The 20,615-nt window shown below is 42.8% G+C and overlaps 1 protein-coding gene across 2 annotated transcripts in view; it reads left to right on the top strand.

Moving 5' to 3' along the window:
• atp2a3 (ATPase sarcoplasmic/endoplasmic reticulum Ca2+ transporting 3) overlaps nucleotides 1-20,615 on the top strand; it is a 263,331-nt gene that overhangs the window by 103,204 nt on the left and 139,512 nt on the right. For both annotated transcript variants that reach the window (XM_068010067.1, XM_068010066.1), the window contains exons 6-8: nucleotides 2,280-2,360; nucleotides 11,944-12,029; nucleotides 18,085-18,549. In XM_068010067.1, the coding sequence (XP_067866168.1) occupies nucleotides 2,280-2,360; nucleotides 11,944-12,029; nucleotides 18,085-18,549 (632 nt within the window). The remainder of the gene's footprint in view (nucleotides 1-2,279; nucleotides 2,361-11,943; nucleotides 12,030-18,084; nucleotides 18,550-20,615) is intronic.

Below are 20,615 nucleotides of genomic sequence, written 5' to 3'. Positions count from 1 at the left end.
TTTACGGTCGCTGGGTCAAAATCCTGTAACTCCCTTCCTAACAGCACTGTGGGAGTATCTGCACCAGATGGACTGCAGGGGTCAAGAAGGCAGCTCACCACCACCTTCTCAAGGGCATTTAGAGATGGGCACTAAATGCTGGCCTTGCCAGCGACGCCCACATCCCATGAAAGAATTTTTAAAAAAAGGTTGGTTATAGTTAAATTCAAGGCAGACAAAAGTGAAACACCTTCCTCACTTTACTGGGAATAAACTCCTTCCACAATTCTCTGAGATGCGTTTGCTGCACACTGTCACGAGAGCACCCTGATTGCACTTCAATCCCACACTGTGACCTAACCTGCAGAATATAAAGCAACTGATGTACATTTTATTTCATAAATGAAGATATTTTTCCACACTAGTGAAATTGTTGCAAGAATGGACATAAGTAGCATCTTTGCAGTGTAAAAATAGAAACATAGAAAAATAGGAGCAGGAGTAGGCCATTCGGCCCTTCGAGCCTGCTCCACCATTCAATACGATCATGGCTGATCATCCAAACTCAGTACCCTGTTCCCGCTTTCTCCCCGTATCCCTTTATCCCTTCAGCCCTAAGAACTATATCTAACTCTTTCTTGAAATAAAGACTGTTCACACCATCACCCAGACATTTTTTTCAGGAACCCAAGGCTCTGGAACTTCTCTTCTTCCTCCCGAATTTTTTTTTTGCCATTTGTTTGGAGATGAAGCTCACTAAATAGTAACTTTTGAAAGGGGATTGTGTATATACATGGAAACAAAAAATTTGCAGGGCTACGATGAAAGGGCAGAGGAGTATGACTAATTGGATAGCTCTTTCAAAGATCTGGCACAGGATCAATGGACCGAATAGCCTCCTGTGCTTTAAGATTCTATGATTCCATTCCTCTTTCCCTCTCTCGTCTCATTTGTAAAATGACACCCACCTGAGAAACCAGTTATTAATCCTTGGACTAGTGGTTGCCATCAAATACAGCAACACTGCAAGTCAGTCTCTCCAGTTTCCACTTCTGTCAGTGGGCTCAAGTGTTTTTTTTTCAACTTGTCTCTTTTGAAGGGAGCGCTCCAAGACATTGCTTTTTATATAGGTCCAAACAATTCTTTAGATTAAAGCGTTTTCTCTTGTATTTTCCCCAGAAATCCTTGTCTATTTTCTTCATATTTTGTAAGAACAATAATAAACTAGGAAAAGATGTTTGAAATAATAAAGTAATACAGGCCATTCCATATGCTCTAAATACTCTACCAGCCCACGAGATAATTTTATTGGCACATGCAATCAATTGACCACGATTATTCAGATTTCTCTTTGAAGAGCAATAAGATAGATTGCAATCCCATGGAGACTTAAAGTTTGTTTCCAAGTGAGATGTGACTAGAGATTAAATTTTTTTAAAAACAATTGTAATTTGTTGAAATAAAAACAAAAAGTGCTGGAGATACTCAGTGGGTTTGGCAGCATCTGTGGAGAGAGAAGCAAAGTTAACATTTCAGGTCACTGACTTTTCTTCTCTCTCCACAAATCTGCTGTGTATATCCAGCACTTTTTGTTTTTATTTCAGATTTTCAGCATCTGTAGTATTTTGCTTTTAGTAATTTGTTGAAACTAAGTTCACCTTGCCACGGGGCTCGTGCAACTCAAGATTCCCTATGAGCATGAAAACATGCAGCAGTCATTTTGGAATCAGGTTAAATTAGGCAGAAAACGCTCTTTTAATTTGCGATTCTTCTTTGGTCTCTTAGACAAACTTATTGCCCTCCATATGATCTCTGTTTATCAGAGCATTTGTGCAAGGAGTAAAAGTTACTGGAAAATCATTTTTCTACACTTTAAAGTGGGGAAAAGAGGTTGGATTAGACCCTCAAACTAGAACTGTGTACCATGATGGTCTTTTGTTAGCATTCATTGATAACAGAAAAATCTACCCGTATGCTAAGTTGTCTGTCACAGCTGACTGAGCTAACGAAAATATAAAAATGGCACGTGGGTTCATGACCAATGGTTTAAAGTTTGTGGAAGGAGATTCCGTCTGGCATCGTACTGTTTTAAGTGGGGAATAAAATCAGAACAGGTTCCATACCTGTCCCAATTTCACTCAAGTGCGTACAAGAAAATAATAATGTGAGTTTCTGGAAAAGACTGTACATGGAACAGCTGCTGGTCAGGAGAATCGTGAGTACTTTGTACTAGGTAACACTTCAATTATGGGTAGTTTACTGCTGTCTTGGTTTAATTGGATTTTTTTTTCTTCTCTCAGTTGGTGATAAAGTCCCTGCTGACATCAGGATTATCAGCATCAAATCAACAACCCTCCGAGTGGACCAGTCCATTCTTACAGGTGAGGATCTTCACTGGACGTGGATGGTCGAGTTCAGGCCGGAGTCCATTCTGTACATCAGAGGTGTGGACAGCTGGCCAGTTCCACCTCATATTTAAAAAAAAAGCAAAGTATGTCAACTATATCGATTCAGGCTTCATCGCTGTGGCCTGGGCACTGGACCAGCTCAATTTAATTGTATTGACCTAATGAATTCATGTAGAGTTATAGATGTCCTTGGTCTGGCCCTTTGATATTTCAATATTGAATTCTGTTGCTACATCTGGAGTAACCTGCTCTGTGTTTGGTGCCGAGTGAATTCTATTATTGTCAAAGATAAGGAAGTAGAAAGGAAATGCCTCTCTATACAAGAAGTTTTCTTGCTAATTTCAAAATACCCTGTGTGTCTGCTCTGAAGGCATCATTGTGCAACACTCATTAGTAGGCTAATCAGGACTCTTAATGGCTCCAAGATGGACAGCAGGAGCTACAGTTTGAGGCAATGTTACATGGAGCATTCACAGCGTTCAAGGTGATGATTAACTTTTATATCAATCGGATGATCTTGCATGAACCAGAAGCTTCCTCCAGGGCCAGAATCCTAGTCCAGATTCAGAGTAGTCCTTGGGTCAGATCCCGACTGTGGCTCAGTGCAGCTGCCCTTTTACCTCCTCCCTTCCCACCATCCAGACCCCAAACACTCCTTCCAGGTGAAACAGCCATTTACTTGTACTTCTTTCAATTTGGTATAATGTATTTGCTGCTCACAATGTGGTCTTCTTTACATTGGGGCGATTCAATGCAGACTGGGTGACCGCTTTGTGGAACACCTCTGTTCAGTCTGCAAGTTGTCACCTGTCATTTTAAATCTCCACCTTGTTCCCATTCTGGCCTGCTACACTGTTCGAATGAAGCACGATGGAAGCTCGAGGAACAGCACCTCATCTTTTGACTGGGCACTTGACAGCTTTCTGTACTCACCATAAAGTTCAATAATTTCAGATCATAATCTCTTGCCACCATTTTTTCCTTCATGCATTTTTTTCTTTGCTGGTTCACCCCCCCACCTTGTTTCTTATTGTGTTTGGACTGTTGCTATTTAGCCATTTACACCTCATCCAGACACATCTTCTGTTTCTTCACTTGGCTTTGTACCATGAAACGTTTTATCATTTAATCTCTTCTGCCCTCCACCCTATCACAGACCTTCCCCTTTGACGTTCTTTTCCACCCCCTCCCACACCCCTTTTACTTGTTTAAAACCTATTACATGTCTAACTTTTGCCAGTTCTGACGAAAGGTCACACAGTCCTGCCACATGAACTCTGTTTCTCTCTCCACTGATGCTACCTGACCTGCTGAGTATTTCCAGTATTTTCTGATGTTGTCCCTTCAAACATGACCTGCTCAGCGTAACACAAATGTTGTATGATTGAAGCTGTTTCTGGACAGAATACTAGGTGTTAATTGGAGCTGGCACCATGAATTGCTGGCAAGATGTAATGCCATTTGTGCCTGGAGAAAGTGAGAGCAGTGCTATGCTGGACTGTTCAAGGAATGTTTAGCAGTGTGTGAGGGTGGAACTCCACTATTTAATATTGGTCCGGCAACCCTGGTACTTAATGAGCTGGATACATATCATAAAAGTTCCAGGATATTTAATTAAAATAGACGTTTCTTGGAGTAACCTCACTATATGTCTGACTGGAGACATTTTTCATTTCTTATACATCATTGTTGTATTAACAAAGAAGCCTGTATTCTCTCTGAGACCTTGAGACAAATTTAAGCCAATGCCTACACTGTTGCAGTGTCTGTGTTACTGCTCAGAGCAACCCATTTCTAAGACACTTTGCCAGATAACTTAAACCACGTTAATCAAAATGAAGCTGTTAGAAACCATTATCTGAAATCCTAGCCAATGTTGTCAGAGTAAGGGAAGGCAGTTCCCAGGTATAAAAAGCTGATCTGAGTTTAGATGCAGCTTTACAAGCAAACTGTTCCAACTTGACCCCAGATTTCAAAACCTTGTATAATTTTCCCTCTCCGTCCTTCACCTACACCTCACCCCACCCCCTCCTCTAACCCGGCCCCATGCCCCCTAGTATTCTTTGGATGGTGTGATCCCAGGAATAGCAGTACCTTTTTTCCAATAGGAAGTGGATCCAAGTAATGCCACCTGCATAATGAGCTCACTGTTTGGCATGTACCGAATCTGGCACGGCAAAGTCATCAATCTGAAATCTGGGAGCTGCTTGTTTTCTTGCTGACAAGCAGAAAATAAATGACGGCAAGTTTTATGGTTCAAAATAAATCACTGAGTGCTGAGTTGCATTATCTTTGCTTCAGCAAACTTAAATCCTAATTCTTTGTTGTATTTCTAAAAATACTATGAAGGAAAAGGAAAATCAAAAGACTCATACCTTTTAAAGAATGTTGTAACCTAACAGAGGAAACTTTGAAATAAAGAGACATGTAAATGATTTCAAAAATCCATTTCATTGTTCAATGTGAACTGCAAGAATAAATGAGATTGGATTGCAAAGGAAGGTCATGCCATTTGGGCCTCCTTTCCAGCTCTCCTCCTCATCTTGGAGGCCCCCAGAATCCAAAACTTATTTCCTGAATACTTATCATCCTCGGGTTGAGAAAGCTGATCCAGATGAGAAGGGCAAGCTGGCCAGCATTAGCTCCTGAGTCAAAACCAGGCTCTGAATATTGTCTAATTCAGTGGGTTCATCAACCAACATAGGACAGATGAATGACCTACCTGAAGTAACACCTCACCATGTCTTCAGGATGTCCACAAGCAGTTTGCAACCAATCAATTACTTCTGAAGTGTTGGCACTGTTATGAGGGTAAAGAAGCCATCGATTTGCACACAGCAAAGCCAAGCAAGCAGCAAATGAATAAATAACCAACTTGTTTGTTTTTGTTGGTGTTGGCTGATTTAGGAATTTGTTCCTTCCACTGAGCAGGCAAATGAATCCCTATTTAACATCTCATCTGAAAGACGGCTCCTCCAACAGTACAGCACTCACTCAGTACTATATTGAAGTGTCAGACTAGATTATGTTTTCAAGTGGAATTTGAACCCATGACCTTCTGATGCTAAGGTGAGCTTGTTACCAACTAAGCCAAGCTGACACAATGTAGGCAGGGCCCATGGTTGCTCCATCTCCATAAAGCCCCCAACTGAACTCTGTGAACTATAGCTTCAACCACTGCGTGCAACATACATTACCATAACCATTGATTTAAACATCATCTTTCATAAGTCTTTGAACTCCACAGAATAACTACAGTTCTTACTATCCTGAATACAATAAACTTTTAAATAAAAGGTGGGGAAAAGGGAAAATGGCCAAAAGTTAATCCTCAAAGAAGATTATTTTGTAGTGGGTGAGAGGGTTAGACAAGACCCCAGTTTTTAAAAGTCATAAGATAGAGATAGACGTTTAAGGTATGGAATAAAAAGCATAATTGAGATGTCAACAGAAACCCTACTCTAAATCTGTTTAGTAATGGAACTGAGTAATTCTCTAGATCTGAGTACCGTTAACTTGAGCAACATTGCCACCTGTTCAGTGAAGGTGGACTCGGATGAAACATTTAAAATAAGTGTTGGAGAGATTCCTGCTTCAATAGCAGTCTGGTTATAAAGGTTTAGGATTGGGAAAGGGAAAAGACTGAAGGATTTACAATGGTCCCAATGACTGACTGAGTTTGATGGAATGATTGGCCTTTTACATGCTCTAAACACAATCCGGTCTGTTCTGTCTTAATTTCTGACATTGTCCAATGGACCATTAACAGGTAATCCGACCCATAATCTCCTGACAGGTAAAATCTGCTGATGACTTGAGGAGCGTAAATGTGAAGGCAGATAGCCTGGAGTTCTCTGCTCGCCCAGGTACCCTCCCTGATCTCTGAGCAAGCAGTACTTAGCATTTCAGATGTTACTATAGGGCAATACTGCAAATATCTTTTAAATAGTGAACTTCTTTCTGGCTGGACAACAGCTGGGTTGGTAATTAATAATGTGCGAAGCGCATGCTGACTAAAACCTCATCTCAGGCTTTAATAAAAGATCCACTACATACCTGAATTGTCATCTTTCCCCCTGACCATTTAGGTCAGGGATTGACTTGGAAGTGGTAAGGTATGTAGTGGATCTTTTATTAAAGCCTGAGATGAGGTTTTAGTCAGCATGCGCTTCGCACATTATTAATTACCAACCCAGCTGTTGTCCAGCCAGAAAGAAGTTCACTATTTAAAAGATATTTGCAGTATTGCCCTATAGTTATATCTGAAATGCTAAGTACTGCTTGCTCAGAGATCAGGAAGTGGTAAAGTTCAGTTGTTAACGAACAGGGATGTGGGAGCAAGAGGCAGGTTTAGCTGCAGTACATGCCTTTTGTGAGTAATCTGGCGACTGGGCCTCCTCAATGAAGAATCTGTCATTGTGAGCTTTTAAATGTATTTACTGACAGTCAAATTGCATTAAAATTAATCTTTTATTCAGTTCAGTAAGAGAACTGAATCTAACAAAGGGAAATTAAACCATTCAATTGAATTCTGTTCTTGTGCCCAGTTATAGTTTGAAATGAGTGTAGATGTTCACAAAGTTCACCAGTCACAAATTAAATGGGTCCCACAAATAATATGGCCAACCTTGCTCTTTTAGGTGGGAGAGTGGGTATTGTAGCTTAAATATTTTAAGAATGCTGATGGTGTTTATCATCAAAATTTTGACAAGTGAGAAGCTCTTTATCTAATTTTTCAAGCTGCAAGGTTAAAGGTGAGCATGTTAATTAGGCAGAATTGGCTTTATGCAACATTTCTGATTGGGAAATGATGGCAGATCAATGTATAGTTCTGAATGTACTCGGAATCATCATGATTATATCATGCTGGGGATTATCATTCTGAGATTATCACCAAGAAATTACCTTCCTAGTATTCAGAAATTATTCAGTTAAAGTAGGGATTTATCCATAAATGCTTCTGCCCTTTAAAAATGCACCCTTTCAGAAGTACCAAGGTGAGGTGAGTGATTGCTCTGGATATCAAGGCAGCATTTGACCAAGTGTGGCATCAGGAACCCTAGCCAAACTGAAGTCAATGGGAATTGTAGGAAAACTATGCACTGGTAGGAGTCATACCTAGCACAAAGAAAGATGGTTGTGGTTGTTGGGTGCCTACCATCTTAGCCCCAGGACATTGCTGCAGGAGTTCCTCAGGCTCGTGTCCTAGGCCCAACCATGTTCGGCTCCTTTATCAAAGACCTTTCCGCCATCATAAAGTCAGAAGTGGGGATGTTTGCTGATTGTACAATGTTCAGTACCATTTGCAACTCCTCAGACACTGAAGCAGTCCATGTCTATATGCAGCAAGATCTGGAAAACGTTCAAGCTTAGGCTCATAACTGACAAGTAACATTCACGCCACATAAGTGCCAGGCAATAACGATCTTGAATAAGAATGAATCTAACCATCTCCCCTTCACATTCAATGGCATTACCATCGCTGAATCCCCCACTATCAACATCCTAGGGGCTACCATTGACCAGAAACTGAACTGGAGTAGCCATATAAATACCGTGGCTACAAGAGCAGGTCAGAGGCTAGGAATCCTGTGGTGAGGAACTCAGCTCCTGACTCCCCAAAGCCTGTCCACCATCTACAGGGCACAAGTCAGGAGTCTGATGGAATACTCTCCACTTGCCTGGATGGGTGCAGCTCCAACAACACTCAGGAAGCTTGACACCATCCAGGACAAAGCAGCCTGCTTGATTGGCACCCCATCCACAAACATTCACTCCCTCCACCACCGACGCACAGTGGCAGCAATGTGTACCAACTACAAGATGCATTGCAGCAACCTTCTGCAGCACCTTCCAAACCCATGACCTCTTCCATTTGGAAGGACAAGGGCAGCAGATGCATGGGAACACCACATAGAAACTTAGAAAATAGGAACAGGAGAAGGCCATTCGGCCCTTCGAGCCTGCTCTGCCATTCATTATGATCATGGCTGATCATCTAACTCAGTAACCTGTTCTCGCTTTCGCCCCATATCCTTTGATCCCTTTTTCCCCAAGAGCTATATCTAACTCCGTCTTGAAAACATACTATGTTTTGGCCTCAACTGCTTTCTGTGGTAGCGAATTCCACAGGCTCACCACTCTCTAGGTGAAGAAATTTCTCCTCATCTCAGTCCTGAAAGGTTTACCCCGTATCCTTAGACTATGACCCCTGGTTCTGGACTCCCCCACCATTGGGAACATCCTTCCTGCATCTACCCTGTCAAGTCCTGTTAGAATTTTATAGGTTTCTATGAGATCCCCCCTCACTCTTCTGAACCCCAGGGAATATAATCCTAACCGACTCAATCTCTCCTCATACGTCAGTCTTGCCATCCCAGGAATCAGTCTGGTAAACCTTCGCTGCACTCCCTCTATAGCAAGAACATCCTTCCTCAGATAAGGAGACCAAAACTACACACAATATTCCAGGTGTGGCCTCACCAAGGCCCTATATAATTGCAGCAAGACATCCCTGCTCCTGTACTCGAATTCTCGCTATGAAGGGCAACATACCATTTTCCCTTTTTACCGCCTGTTGGACCTGCATGCTTACCTTCAGCGACTGGTGTACAAGAACACCCAGGTCTCGCTGCATATTCCCCTCTCTCAATTTATAGCCGTTCAGATAATAATCTGCCTTCCTGTTTTTGCTACCAAAGTGGATAACCTCATGTTTATCCACATTATACTGCATCTGCCATGCAATTGCCCACTCACTCAACTTGTCCAAATCACCGTGAAGCCTCTCTGCATCCTCCTCACAACTCACCCTCCTACCCAGTTTTGTGTCATCTGCAAATCTGGAGATATTACATTTAGTTCCCTCATCTAAATCATTAATATATATTGTGAATAGCTGGGGTCCTAGCACCGATCCCTGCGGTACCCCACTAGTCACTGCCTGAAATTTGGAAAAAGACCCGTTTATTCCTACTCTTTGTTTCCTGTCTGCCAACCAATTTTCTATCCATCGCAATACACTACCCCCAATCCCATGTGCTTTAATTTTGCATGCTAATCTCTTATGTGGGTCTTTGTTGAAAGCCTTCTGAAAGTCCAAATAAACCACATCCCCCTTATCAACACTACTAGTTACACCCTCGAAAAATTCTAACAGATTTGTCAAGCATGATTTCCCTTTCATAAATCCATGCTGACTCTGTCCGATTCTACCACTGTTCTCCAAGTGCTCTGCTATAAAATCTTTTGTAATGGACTGTAGAATTTTCCCCACTACTGACGTCAGGCTGACTGGTCTATAATTCCCTGTTTTCTCTCTACCTCCCTTTTTAAATAGTGGGGTTACATTAGCTACCCTCCAATCTGTAGGAACTGTTCCAGAGTCCATAGAATCTTGGAAGATGACCACCAATGCCTCCACTATTTCTCTGGCCACTTCCTTAAGTACTCTGGGATGCATACCATCAGGTCCTGGAGATGTATCAGCCTTCAATCCCATCAATTTCCCCAACACCATTTCTCTACTAATACTGATTTCCTTCAGTTCCTTCCTCTCACTAAACCCTGTGTTCCCCAACATTTCAGGTATGATATTTGTGTCCTCCTTTGTGAAGACAGAACCAAAGTATGCATTTAATTGGTCTGCCATTTCTTTGTTCCCCATAATAAATTCCCCTGTTTCTGACTGTAAAGGAAGACATTTGTCTTCACCAATCTTTTTCTCTTCACATACCGATTGAAACTTTTACAGTCAGTTTTTATGTTCCCTGCAAGCTTACTCTTGTACTCTATTTTCCCCTTGTTAATCGATCCCTTGCTCCTCCTTTGCTGAATACTAAACTGTTCTCAATCCTCAGGTCTGTTTTTTCTGGCGAATTTGTATGCCTCTTCCTTGGATCTAATGCTGTCTCTAACTTCCCTTGTAAGCCATGGTTTGGCTACCTTTCCCATTTTACTTTTGCGCCAGACAGGAATAAACAATTGTTGCAGTTCATCCATACGCTCTTTGAATGTTTGCCATTGCCTATCCACCTTCATCCCTTTAAGTAACGTTTCCCAATTCGTCATAGACAATTCGTGCCTCATACCTTCATAGTTTCCTTTATTAAGATTCAGGACCCTAGTCTCAGAATCAACTACGTCACTCTCCATCTTGATGAAGAATTCTATCATATTATGGTCGCTCATCCCCAAGGGGTCTTGCACAACTAGATTGTCAATTATTCCTCTCTCATTACACAATATCTAGTCTAGGATGGCCTGTTCTCCAGTTGGTTCCTCAATGTATTGGTCCAGAAAACCATCCCGTATACACTCCATGAATTCTTCCTCTACAGTATTGTGACTAATTTGATTTGCCCAATCTATATGCAGATGAAAGTCACCCATAATTACAGATGTTCCTTTATTGCATGCGTCTCTAATTTCCTGTTTAATGCCATTCCCAACATCACCACTACAGTTTAGTGTCTCTATACAACCCCCACTAATGTTTTTTGCCCCTTAGTGTTTCTCAGCTCTCCCCATACAGAGTCCACATCGTCAGAGGTAATATCCTTCCTCACTATTGCGTTAATTTTCTCTTTAACCAGCAATGCAACTCCACCGCCTTTAACTTTTTGTCTGTCCTTCCTAAATACTGAATACTCCTCGATGTTAATTTCCCATCCCTGGTCACCCTGTAGCCATGTCTCGATAATGCCGACTATATCGTACCCGTTTCCATCTTTTTATGCGATTAATTCATCCACTTTATTGCGAATGCTCCGCGCGTTATGGCACAAAGCCTTAAGGTTTGTCTTTTTAACACTACTTGTCCCCTTCCCACTGTTTTTCCCTGTGGCTCTGTTTGATTCTGGCCTTTGATTTCTCTGCCTATCGCTTTTCTTATTCCCCTTACTGTCTTTTGTTCTTGTCTTTGATCCCCCCTCCTCTGACTCGTTGCAAAGGTTCCCATTCCCCTGCCATTTTAGTTTAAACCCTCCCCAGCCACTCTAGCAAATCCTCCCGCTAGGACATCAGTCCCACCACATTTAAGTTCCCCTCCAAGGTACACACCATCCTGAGTTGGAACTATTTTCCTTCACTGTCGCTGGGTCAAAATCCTGGAACTCCCTAACAGCACTATGGGTAAAACAGCACCAGATGGACTGCAGCAGTTCAAGAAGGCAGCTCACCACCACCTTCTCATGGGCAAGTAAGGATGGGCAATAAGTGCTGGCCTTGCCAGTGATGTCCACACCCCATGAAAGAATAAAAAAAGTGTAATGTAAGCATTTATCTCCCTCTGCTCCTCTGTTAGCTGATATTGCTAGTAGTACTCAGGTCTCCATTTGCGATGGTTCTGATCCCATGTTTTAAGAACAAAGAACAGTACAGCACAGGAACAGGCCATTCGGCCCTCCAAGCCTGCGCCAATACTATTCACATAGTATGCAGTGCATAACCACTGGGTACACTGGGGTCCCCTGACAGCCCCCTAAGTATTGCCATTCTTTCCCTGCTTTGTATGTTTCACATTTCCTTACTGTAACTCTTTGCTTTCTGTGTCTAGGGGAATCAGTCTCTGTCATCAAGCACAGTGACCCCGTACCAGACCCTCGGGCAGTGAACCAGGATAAGAAGAACATGCTGTTTTCGGTATGTATGAGAGCAACTATGTTGAAATCATTTTGTTTGGTTGCAGGAACTGGTCCCATGTTCGTCTTTTCCCTATCTTGTTTTCCAAGATATAAAGTATACAGTTGGTTTTATGAATGGTCAAGGCCCTGAGCCAGCGAGATGGAGGACATTCAGAACCTACTACGAGGAAATGAGTAAACAGATACCTGACTAATGTGCAGAACTGGGCAGTGGAGCTTAATGTAATGAAACCAATTCACCAGTTCAACAAAATATTGGGGGCTACACTGGATAGCCCCTGACAACGGGCGCAGGGAACTCAAGACGCGATTAACCTGAGCCCATTGATTGCCTGGCAGGCAGCATGCCAACTTCTTGCTGCCTGCTGAGTTGAAGAATGTCTGCGTTCAGCCAGCACTAACCAGTTCATTGGCTGGACACATAAGCAGGGAGCCAATATTGTGTGTGACTAGCACCATTTAAAGCTGGCTAGCTTGCTGATGTAGCTGCCATGGTTAAATAGTTGGCAGTGTGTGCAACCTGTGAAGTTGCAGCAGTGCTAAGTGTGTGAGGGTGCAGTGAAGCACGTGAATATCCTAAATGATGGAGAAAGAAAATGAGGAACTACAGACCTGTTAGTTTGACGTCAATAGTAGGGAAAATGTTAGAATCTATGATAAAGGATGTGGTAACTAGACATTTAGAAAATAATAATATGATTGGACAAAGTCAACATGGATTTCTGAAAGGGAAATCTGCAGCCGAGTCTTCTAGGCTTAGAGTTGCTGAAGGTCATTCTCCAAGGCCATCTACAGTCTCCTCAACCGAACGTCACAGAATCATAGAATTGTTACAGCGCGGAAGGAGGCCATTCAGCCCATTGTATGTGCACCTGCTCTCCAAATGAGCAATTCACTTAGTGCCATTCCCCTACCTTCTCCCTGTAACTCTGCACATTCTTCCTTTTCATATAACCATCTAATTCCCTTTTGAATGCCTCAATTGAACCGGCCTCCACCAAATTCCCAGGCAGCGCATTCCAGACCTTAACCACTCGCTGCGGGAAACATTTTGCTCATGTTGCTTTTGCTTCTTCTTCTAGATCCTTTCACGAGTGGGAACAGTTTATTTTTTATTCTTTTATGGGCATGTGGGCATCGCTGGCCAGACCAACATTTATTGCCCATCCCCAATTGCCTTGAGAAAGAGGTAGTGAGTTGTTTTCTTGAACTGCTGCAGTCCATTTGGGTTATGTTAACCCACAGTGCTGTTAGGAAGGGAGTTAAATACAACTGAGTGGCTTGCTGGGCCATTTCAGAGGGCATTTAAGAGTCAACCACATTATTGTGGGTCTAGAGTCACATGTAGGCCAGACTGGGTAAGGGCAGCAGACTTAGAGTCTCCTTCCCTAAAGGACATTAGTGAACCAGATGGGATTTTACAACAATGGTTTCATGGCTATCATTATATTATATTAATTTAATTCAAATTCCACCTTCTGCCATGGTGGGATTTGAACCCATGTCCCTAAAGTAATACCCTGGGTCTCTGAGTTACAATGCCACTATGCCACCGCCTCCCTGTCTACTTTGCCCCTCATGATTTTGAATTCCTCTATCAAATCACCTCTCAGTCTTCTTTTCTCCTAGGAAAATAGTTCTAGCTTCGCCAATCTAGTTTCATACTGAAGTTCCTCATCCCTGGAACCATTCTCATGAATCTTTTCTGTACTCTCTCCAATGCTGTCACATTCTTCTAAAGTGCAGTCCCCAGAACTGGATCCAAAACTCCAGCTGAGGCCGAACTAGTGTCTTGTACAAGTTCAACATAATCTCATTGCTCTTGTACTCTATGCCCCCATTAATAAAGCCCATGATACTGTATGCTTTATTAACCGTTCTCTCAACCTGTTCTGCCACCTTCAATGACTTATGCACATATACACCCAGATCCCTCTGCTCCTGCAACCCCTTTAGAATTGTACCCTTCATTTTATCTAGTCTTTCCATGTTCTTCCTACCGAAATGAATCGCTTCACGTTTCTCTGTATTGAACTTCATCTGCCACCTGTCTGCCCATTCTACCAACTTGTCTACATTTTGAAGTTCTACACGATCCTCCTGACAGTTCACAATGCTTCCAAGTTTCATATCATCTGCAAACTTTGAAATTGTGCCCTGTACACCAAGGTCTAGGTCATTGATATATATCAGGAAAAGCAAGGGTTCCAACACTGACCCCTGGGGAACGCCACTACAAAACTTTCTCTAGCCCGAAAAACATCCATTAACCACTACTGTTTGTTTCCGGTCACTCAGCCAATTCCACCAGCCATGTTTTAGCCACTGGGTAGCACTGTGTAGGAGCATTAGGACAAGCAAAGACGCTCAGAAGATGGGCACTAAAGGAGTGCACAGGGTGATTAGTTGCCATTTATATGCAATAAGGCATGGTTTCATTAATAAATCTGGTTTGGAATGTTTATTTTGTGATGGGTTTTGTTTTTGCATTGTGGCCAAGTGGATGCTGTGATGGTCAGTGACAGAGGGAAGGTGTGGGACTGTTGGTGAATGGGGAATTGGGGTTATGGTTAATGGTATCATACTCAGATGAGTTCTTCATGGACAGCCAGGCAGAAAGGGCTGTCTGGGTTGCCTGCTTCCTTCCTGCTCCTGTTCCTCAGCTGCTTGCCATGTGGCGGGTGGCAAGGGCTGTGCCCTCATGGTGGTGAGGTTAAACAGCATGCACCAGACCATGATCATTCCACTGCAGGACCTCTCCAGAGCCATCCAGGCAGTGGAAGCATTTTTTCAGCACGCCAATAATCTGCTCTATTACATGTGTTAGCGTGGTTTTTGCGTGTGTGTGTGTCTGTGTGTGCGTGTGTGCGCGCGCTCAGTGCACCAGTGTTAGCAGCCATGTCAGCAGTGGATAGCCTCAGTTGTCCAGTAGCCACCTTTTGGTTTGCTGTGGGCATTCAAATGTGGCTGACACAGTGGACTGCCACAGAATAAAGGCATCTTAACTGCTGCCAGGATACCGGGCATTGATCGTAATCCCTTTCAGTTCCGGTATAGGGTGGTGCCCGCAAAGCGATGTGTACGCAGTCTATGGTACCCTGCACCATGGGGGAAGCATTCAATCCTCGTGCAGCCATATGCTTGCTCCCCTTGCTGCTTTCTGGCAAGAGAGAATGAAATGTAGTCAGCTCTCGTTGAATAGAGAGTGTCGGTTTTGACCTCCATGATGCAACAGTGAATGGCAAACTGTGAGATGTTTCAATTATCTTCAGGTTCAGCCTGGAAGGAGCTAAACCCACAAAAGTTCATAACCACAGTCACCTTCACAGCCACTGGTAATGCGGTCCTTGCCCTGCTGTGAGGTTGTAATTGTGGCTGCAGCATGTGGCAGATTTAAATGAGGATGTCCTTACTGAAGTGCAGACTTCTCACACATTTTGTGTTGAGGTTCAGGTTGGAGAATTGCTGTCTGAACACCCTGGGTGGATATAGCCTCCTGTTGAGAGTCCTTCTTCCCCTCCTCCCTCTTTCAGCAGCTTTCCTGCTCCGTGTGGCCTCCATTCATTCTCCAAGTCATGCTGTTTTCCAAGGGGAATGCATACTAGTGCACCCTTGGGCGGATGCAAATGGTTTGTGCAGAAGCCTTGAAGTCAGAAAAAAGCCCTTCAGCACCTGCCACACCATTCCCTGTAGACTTTTGCAACTTGAAACTACTTCAGAAAACCCCAAATGCTTGTAGAGTTGAAGCAACAGCCAGAAGCAGTCAACCAGCAACTACCTGTAAGTAGTCGATGATCCCTTTAAATAGCAGATGGGGGGGTTCTTCCTGCTGCTGAACGGGTGCTCAGTTATGTGAGGATAAGACTGGACGTTGACAGGAGTGTTTAGCTCCAAAATGCTACTACTGGCGTCAAACCAGTATTGCAACATCTGTCTGTCTTTCGTGATCTGTTTGCTCTGCAGGCTTCCGGCGGACGTTCACTGCGCATGGATTAATGCCTGTACAAATATGACGTCAGGTACAACTTACTCGACAAGTGTGTGCATGTGCTGTGGACACCACTTTGGAGCTGTAAAGGCACTCGTAGCACACCAGAAAAAGTGCACTAACGAGCCCTATTTCTGGCCCATTGTATATTGTGAACCTTTGGGAGTGGGTCTGGATACTATGGTAGAAATGCTGAACTCACCACCATGTGGAGTGGTTGAGGCAAATAACATTGGTGCATTCAGCGGGAAGAGAAATAAATATGAGGGAAAAAGAACAGTGTTATGTTGATAGGGTTAGATGAGTAAGTTGGGAGGAAGCTGGTTTTTTTTTTAGTTTTAGAGATACAGCACTGAAACAGGTCCTTCGGCCCACCAAGTCTGTGCCGACCATCAACCACCCATTTATACTAATCCTACACTAATTCCATATTCCTACCACATACCTGTCCCTATATTTCCCTACCACCTACCTATACTAGGGGCAATTGCTAATGGCCAATTTACCTATCAACCTGCAAGTCTTTGGCATGTGGGAGGAAACCGGAGCACCCGGAGGAAACCCACGCAGACACAGGGAGAACTTGCAAGCTCCACACAGGCCGTACCCAGAACTGAACCCGGGTCGCTGGAGCTGTGAGGCTGCGGTGCTGACCACTGCGCCACTGTGCCGCCCAGTGGAGCTTAAACAAGGTGTGGACCTGTTCGGTTGAATAACCTGTTTCTGTGCTGTAAATTCCATTTTGTAGGCATGAGTGGTACCAACTGTGCCAAGGCTGATAGACAGCGTAAAGGGTAAAGAAAATGAAATCAAAAGCAAAGGTGCTGAGTGGAAAAAAAGCAAAAATAGATGGGTGAAAGGACACCTCGCCCAGATTAATTGGGCAGATAAAACGCCTGCCCAGCAGTGGGAAGTATTTTATCGGTGAGACAAACAAAAGAATATTCTGAACAGGAGTAAAAGTACTGCAACAAAGGACAGATTTCCGTAGATTAAGTAAATTAGGTCAAAATAAAAAGAGGAGTTGAAAATTAAGGCTCTTAATAGAGCAGGAGAAATATCAAAAGTGCAGGAAGGAACTAAAAAAGGAGATTAGCAGAGTTGAGAGAAGGCTGGCCGTCAACATGAAGAGTAATAGCCTGAAAATGAAGAGCGCTGTGTCACTAGGGACTAAGGCAATCTGTTAAGAGAATGAAAGAGATGCAGAAATCATTAAGTCTTTTGTTCCTGTTATTAGAGTTCATTGAAGGAAGGGTTGCAGGAGTACTAGAAAAGAATGTGGAGATGAATAATAATGTTACAATCACAGAGTGACAAGTTTACATAGGCAGCTGCCATTATAAATGTGAATATAGGAATTTATAAAGTTGGCAACCTTTTAATCTATATCTATGCCATCTATAGATAAATGTAATAATAACATCACTAAAGTTCAGACTGTGATGGCAGGGAAACCCAGACAGTCTGAGTGAGACGTCAGCCTGCCGACTATCTAATAGATTGCAGGCTATCTCGCTTATTGTGTTGTGCATGAAAGGTTTTTTTCAATTCTTGGTTCAAATAGGATAAATAGATGGGAACAGTCTTTGTAAGAGTGACCTCTGGCATTATACACAAGCAAGTTATTTTTCTGGGCAAATTGAAATTGCTTTTCTGAAAGGAATCCATTGAGCATCTTTGTAATTGGGACATACTAGAAACGGCAGTTGGTTTAAAGGAAAAGGACTGTCTGGAGGGATTGGTTTGCATTGTACAAAACATGCTTCATGTTTCACTGGAGTTCGCATCTGTTAAAATGAATTGGAGCTACTGGAGGATGCAGCTGGTTCCCCTGAGTCAGGCATGTACAAAAATGACCTTGTCGGAAGGTAACTGCCATAATGGGGTTCATTGGGAACATTAAGGCATTTAATTTTAAATCTATATAAAAATCTATATTTTCTCTAGGCAATGATATAATATATTGAGTGAGAAGTGCTCTCCAGACTCTTGTTTCCTCTTTAACTTTTGCAGTTGTCAATCTCTCAAATCTTCACTGAGCTCGCCTCATGTTTGGTGTTTTCAGGGAACCAACATCGCAGCTGGGAAAGCGACGGGTATCGTTGTGGCTACAGGAGTCAACACCGAGATTGGCAAGATTCGAAACCAAATGGTGTCCACAGAGAATGAGAAGACGCCTCTCCAGCAGAAACTCGACGAGTTTGGACAGCAGCTGTCAAAGGTCATATCCCTCATCTGTGTTGCCGTATGGGTCATCAACATCGGGCACTTCAATGACCCGGTCCATGGTGGCTCCTGGGTCCGTGGTGCCATCTACTACTTCAAAATCGCGGTGGCGCTGGCTGTGGCTGCCATTCCTGAGGGGCTGCCAGCTGTCATCACCACATGCCTGGCGCTGGGGACCCGGCGCATGGCGAAGAAGAATGCCATTGTGAGGAGTCTTCCTTCGGTGGAAACGCTGGGCTGCACGTCAATCATCTGCTCTGACAAGACTGGAACACTCACCACCAATCAGATGTCTGTTTGTAAGGTAAGTAGGCCAACTATAAAAGATACTTCTGGTATTTCCACCAGACTGTTGGATTATTGAATGGTTATTAGTGACCAAGGAACAACTGTTGATCTTTGGCTGAATAGCTACAAAGAAATATCTTGCCACAAACTCAATGGTTCTGATGTGGGGTAACAAGAACAAATGTATCCTTAGTTTAAGCTGTATTCCCAGTGAACATATTCTATCACTCAGACTACAGTGTTCTTGACTTTGATTTCAGATGTCAGCCATGGCTTAGTCAGCAGCACTTTCACCTCTGAGTAGGAATATTGAGTTCAAGTCCCACCCTAGAGGCTTGAGCACATTATCTCGGTTGACACTTCAGTGCAGTGCTGAGGAAGTGTCAGAGGTTCTATCCTTCAGATAAGACTTTAAACCAAGGCCCCGTCTGCTTTCTTGAGTGGATGTAAAAAAAGATCCCCAGGGCACTATTCGGAGTAGGGGAGCTCTCCCAATGTCCTGGCCAATATTTGTCCAGCAATCAGCACCACCTGAAACAGACGGATTAGTCATTGAATTCATTGCTGTTTGTGGGAGCTTGCAGTCCTCAAGTGGGCTGTTGTGTTCCCTGTGAAAAGACAGTGATTACACTGCAAAAGTACTTCATAGGCTGCAAAGTGATTTGGGACATCTTGAAATTGTGAAAGACTATATTAATGTAAGTTTGTTCTTTCTGAGGCAGTTATCCTATAATGAGCTTCTAATATATTTTGTATTAGAGTAATGCAAGGTCCATAGTACAGCAAACTAGCAAGGCTGAGGAAAGTAGGAGAGATGATGAGGTAAATTGGGAAGTGGTGGGCAAGTTTGGGCTGTAAAACTGTTGATTATTGGAGGACATGGGTAAGAAGTTCCAAAGTTTTGAGTCGTGAGTTTGAGTGTAAGATCGTGCAATGCGCCTTGAACTCAAACAGTGAGAATGTAGAGAAATGGGAATACTTGTGGGAGCTCGCTATGTGCAAACTGGCCACCGTGATATATATTTGGAGCTAAAGAGGAACAAAAAGGAATTTTCTGAAGGTTGATCAGTGGATACATGTATAGAACCTTCTTTTTGTTCGAGTCTTGTGTGAGCCGTGTGCTGGAATACATTTAGAGTTTCCAGGCTGTAAAAACATTCATTACTGTTGTCATTCTGTAAACAATTCCACCAAAGGTTAAATCAGATAGAGCAACATTGATCTAATTAATTCATTAGCTGTGACAGAGCAAATATTTAATTTGTGGGAGTTCCTTATCACTGGAACAAGCCTCATTCACAACAAGGAGCTTCTATAGAACAAATATTAACCATCATGGTTATGTTGTTGGCCAGTAATTCAGAGATCAAGACTAATAATCTAGGAAGTGGTGTTTCACAAGGATCGGTGCTAGGACTGCCATTTGATAAAGGATTTGGACTTGGGAATTGGAAGTATAATTTTTAAAATTGGCTGATGATACCAAATTGGGAGGCATGGATAACACTGAGACCAAGATACATGAAGACATTAATAAACTTACAGAATAGGCATGAAAATGGTAAATTAATTTCAATATTGATAAGTGTGAGATCATGCATTTTGGTAGGAGGAATACGAAAGCCACATGGTCCTTGGAAAATAAAAGTCTAAATGGGGTAGATGAGAAAAGGGATCTAGGGGTAAACATTCGCAAATCATTAAAGTAGCAACACAAGCTAACAAGACCATAAAAATGTTTCCTTTCTAGAGGAATAGAATTGTAAACCAGAGGAGTCATGTTAAACTTGTATAGAACCTTGGTTAGACCACATTGGGAGTACTATATACAGCTTTGATCGCCATCTTACTAAAAGGATGTAGAAACAGTGGAGAAAGTTCAAAAAAAGATTCACAAGGATGATAAGGTGAGGTTAGAAGAACTGAGAGGCGAGAACCAACAGGAAAGACTGAACAATCTCAGACTCTAGAAAAGAGAAAGCTGAGGGGTGACTTAATTGAGGTCTTAAAAAAATTATGAAGTGATTTGATGAGCTAGATGTAGAGAAGATGTTTCCACCGATGGGTAGTCCAAAACTCGGG

This window comes from Heterodontus francisci, chromosome 30 (genome assembly GCF_036365525.1).
Source record: "Heterodontus francisci isolate sHetFra1 chromosome 30, sHetFra1.hap1, whole genome shotgun sequence".
Lineage (NCBI taxonomy): Eukaryota > Metazoa > Chordata > Chondrichthyes > Heterodontiformes > Heterodontidae > Heterodontus > Heterodontus francisci.
This window is presented reverse-complemented; position numbering and strand designations above follow the sequence as displayed.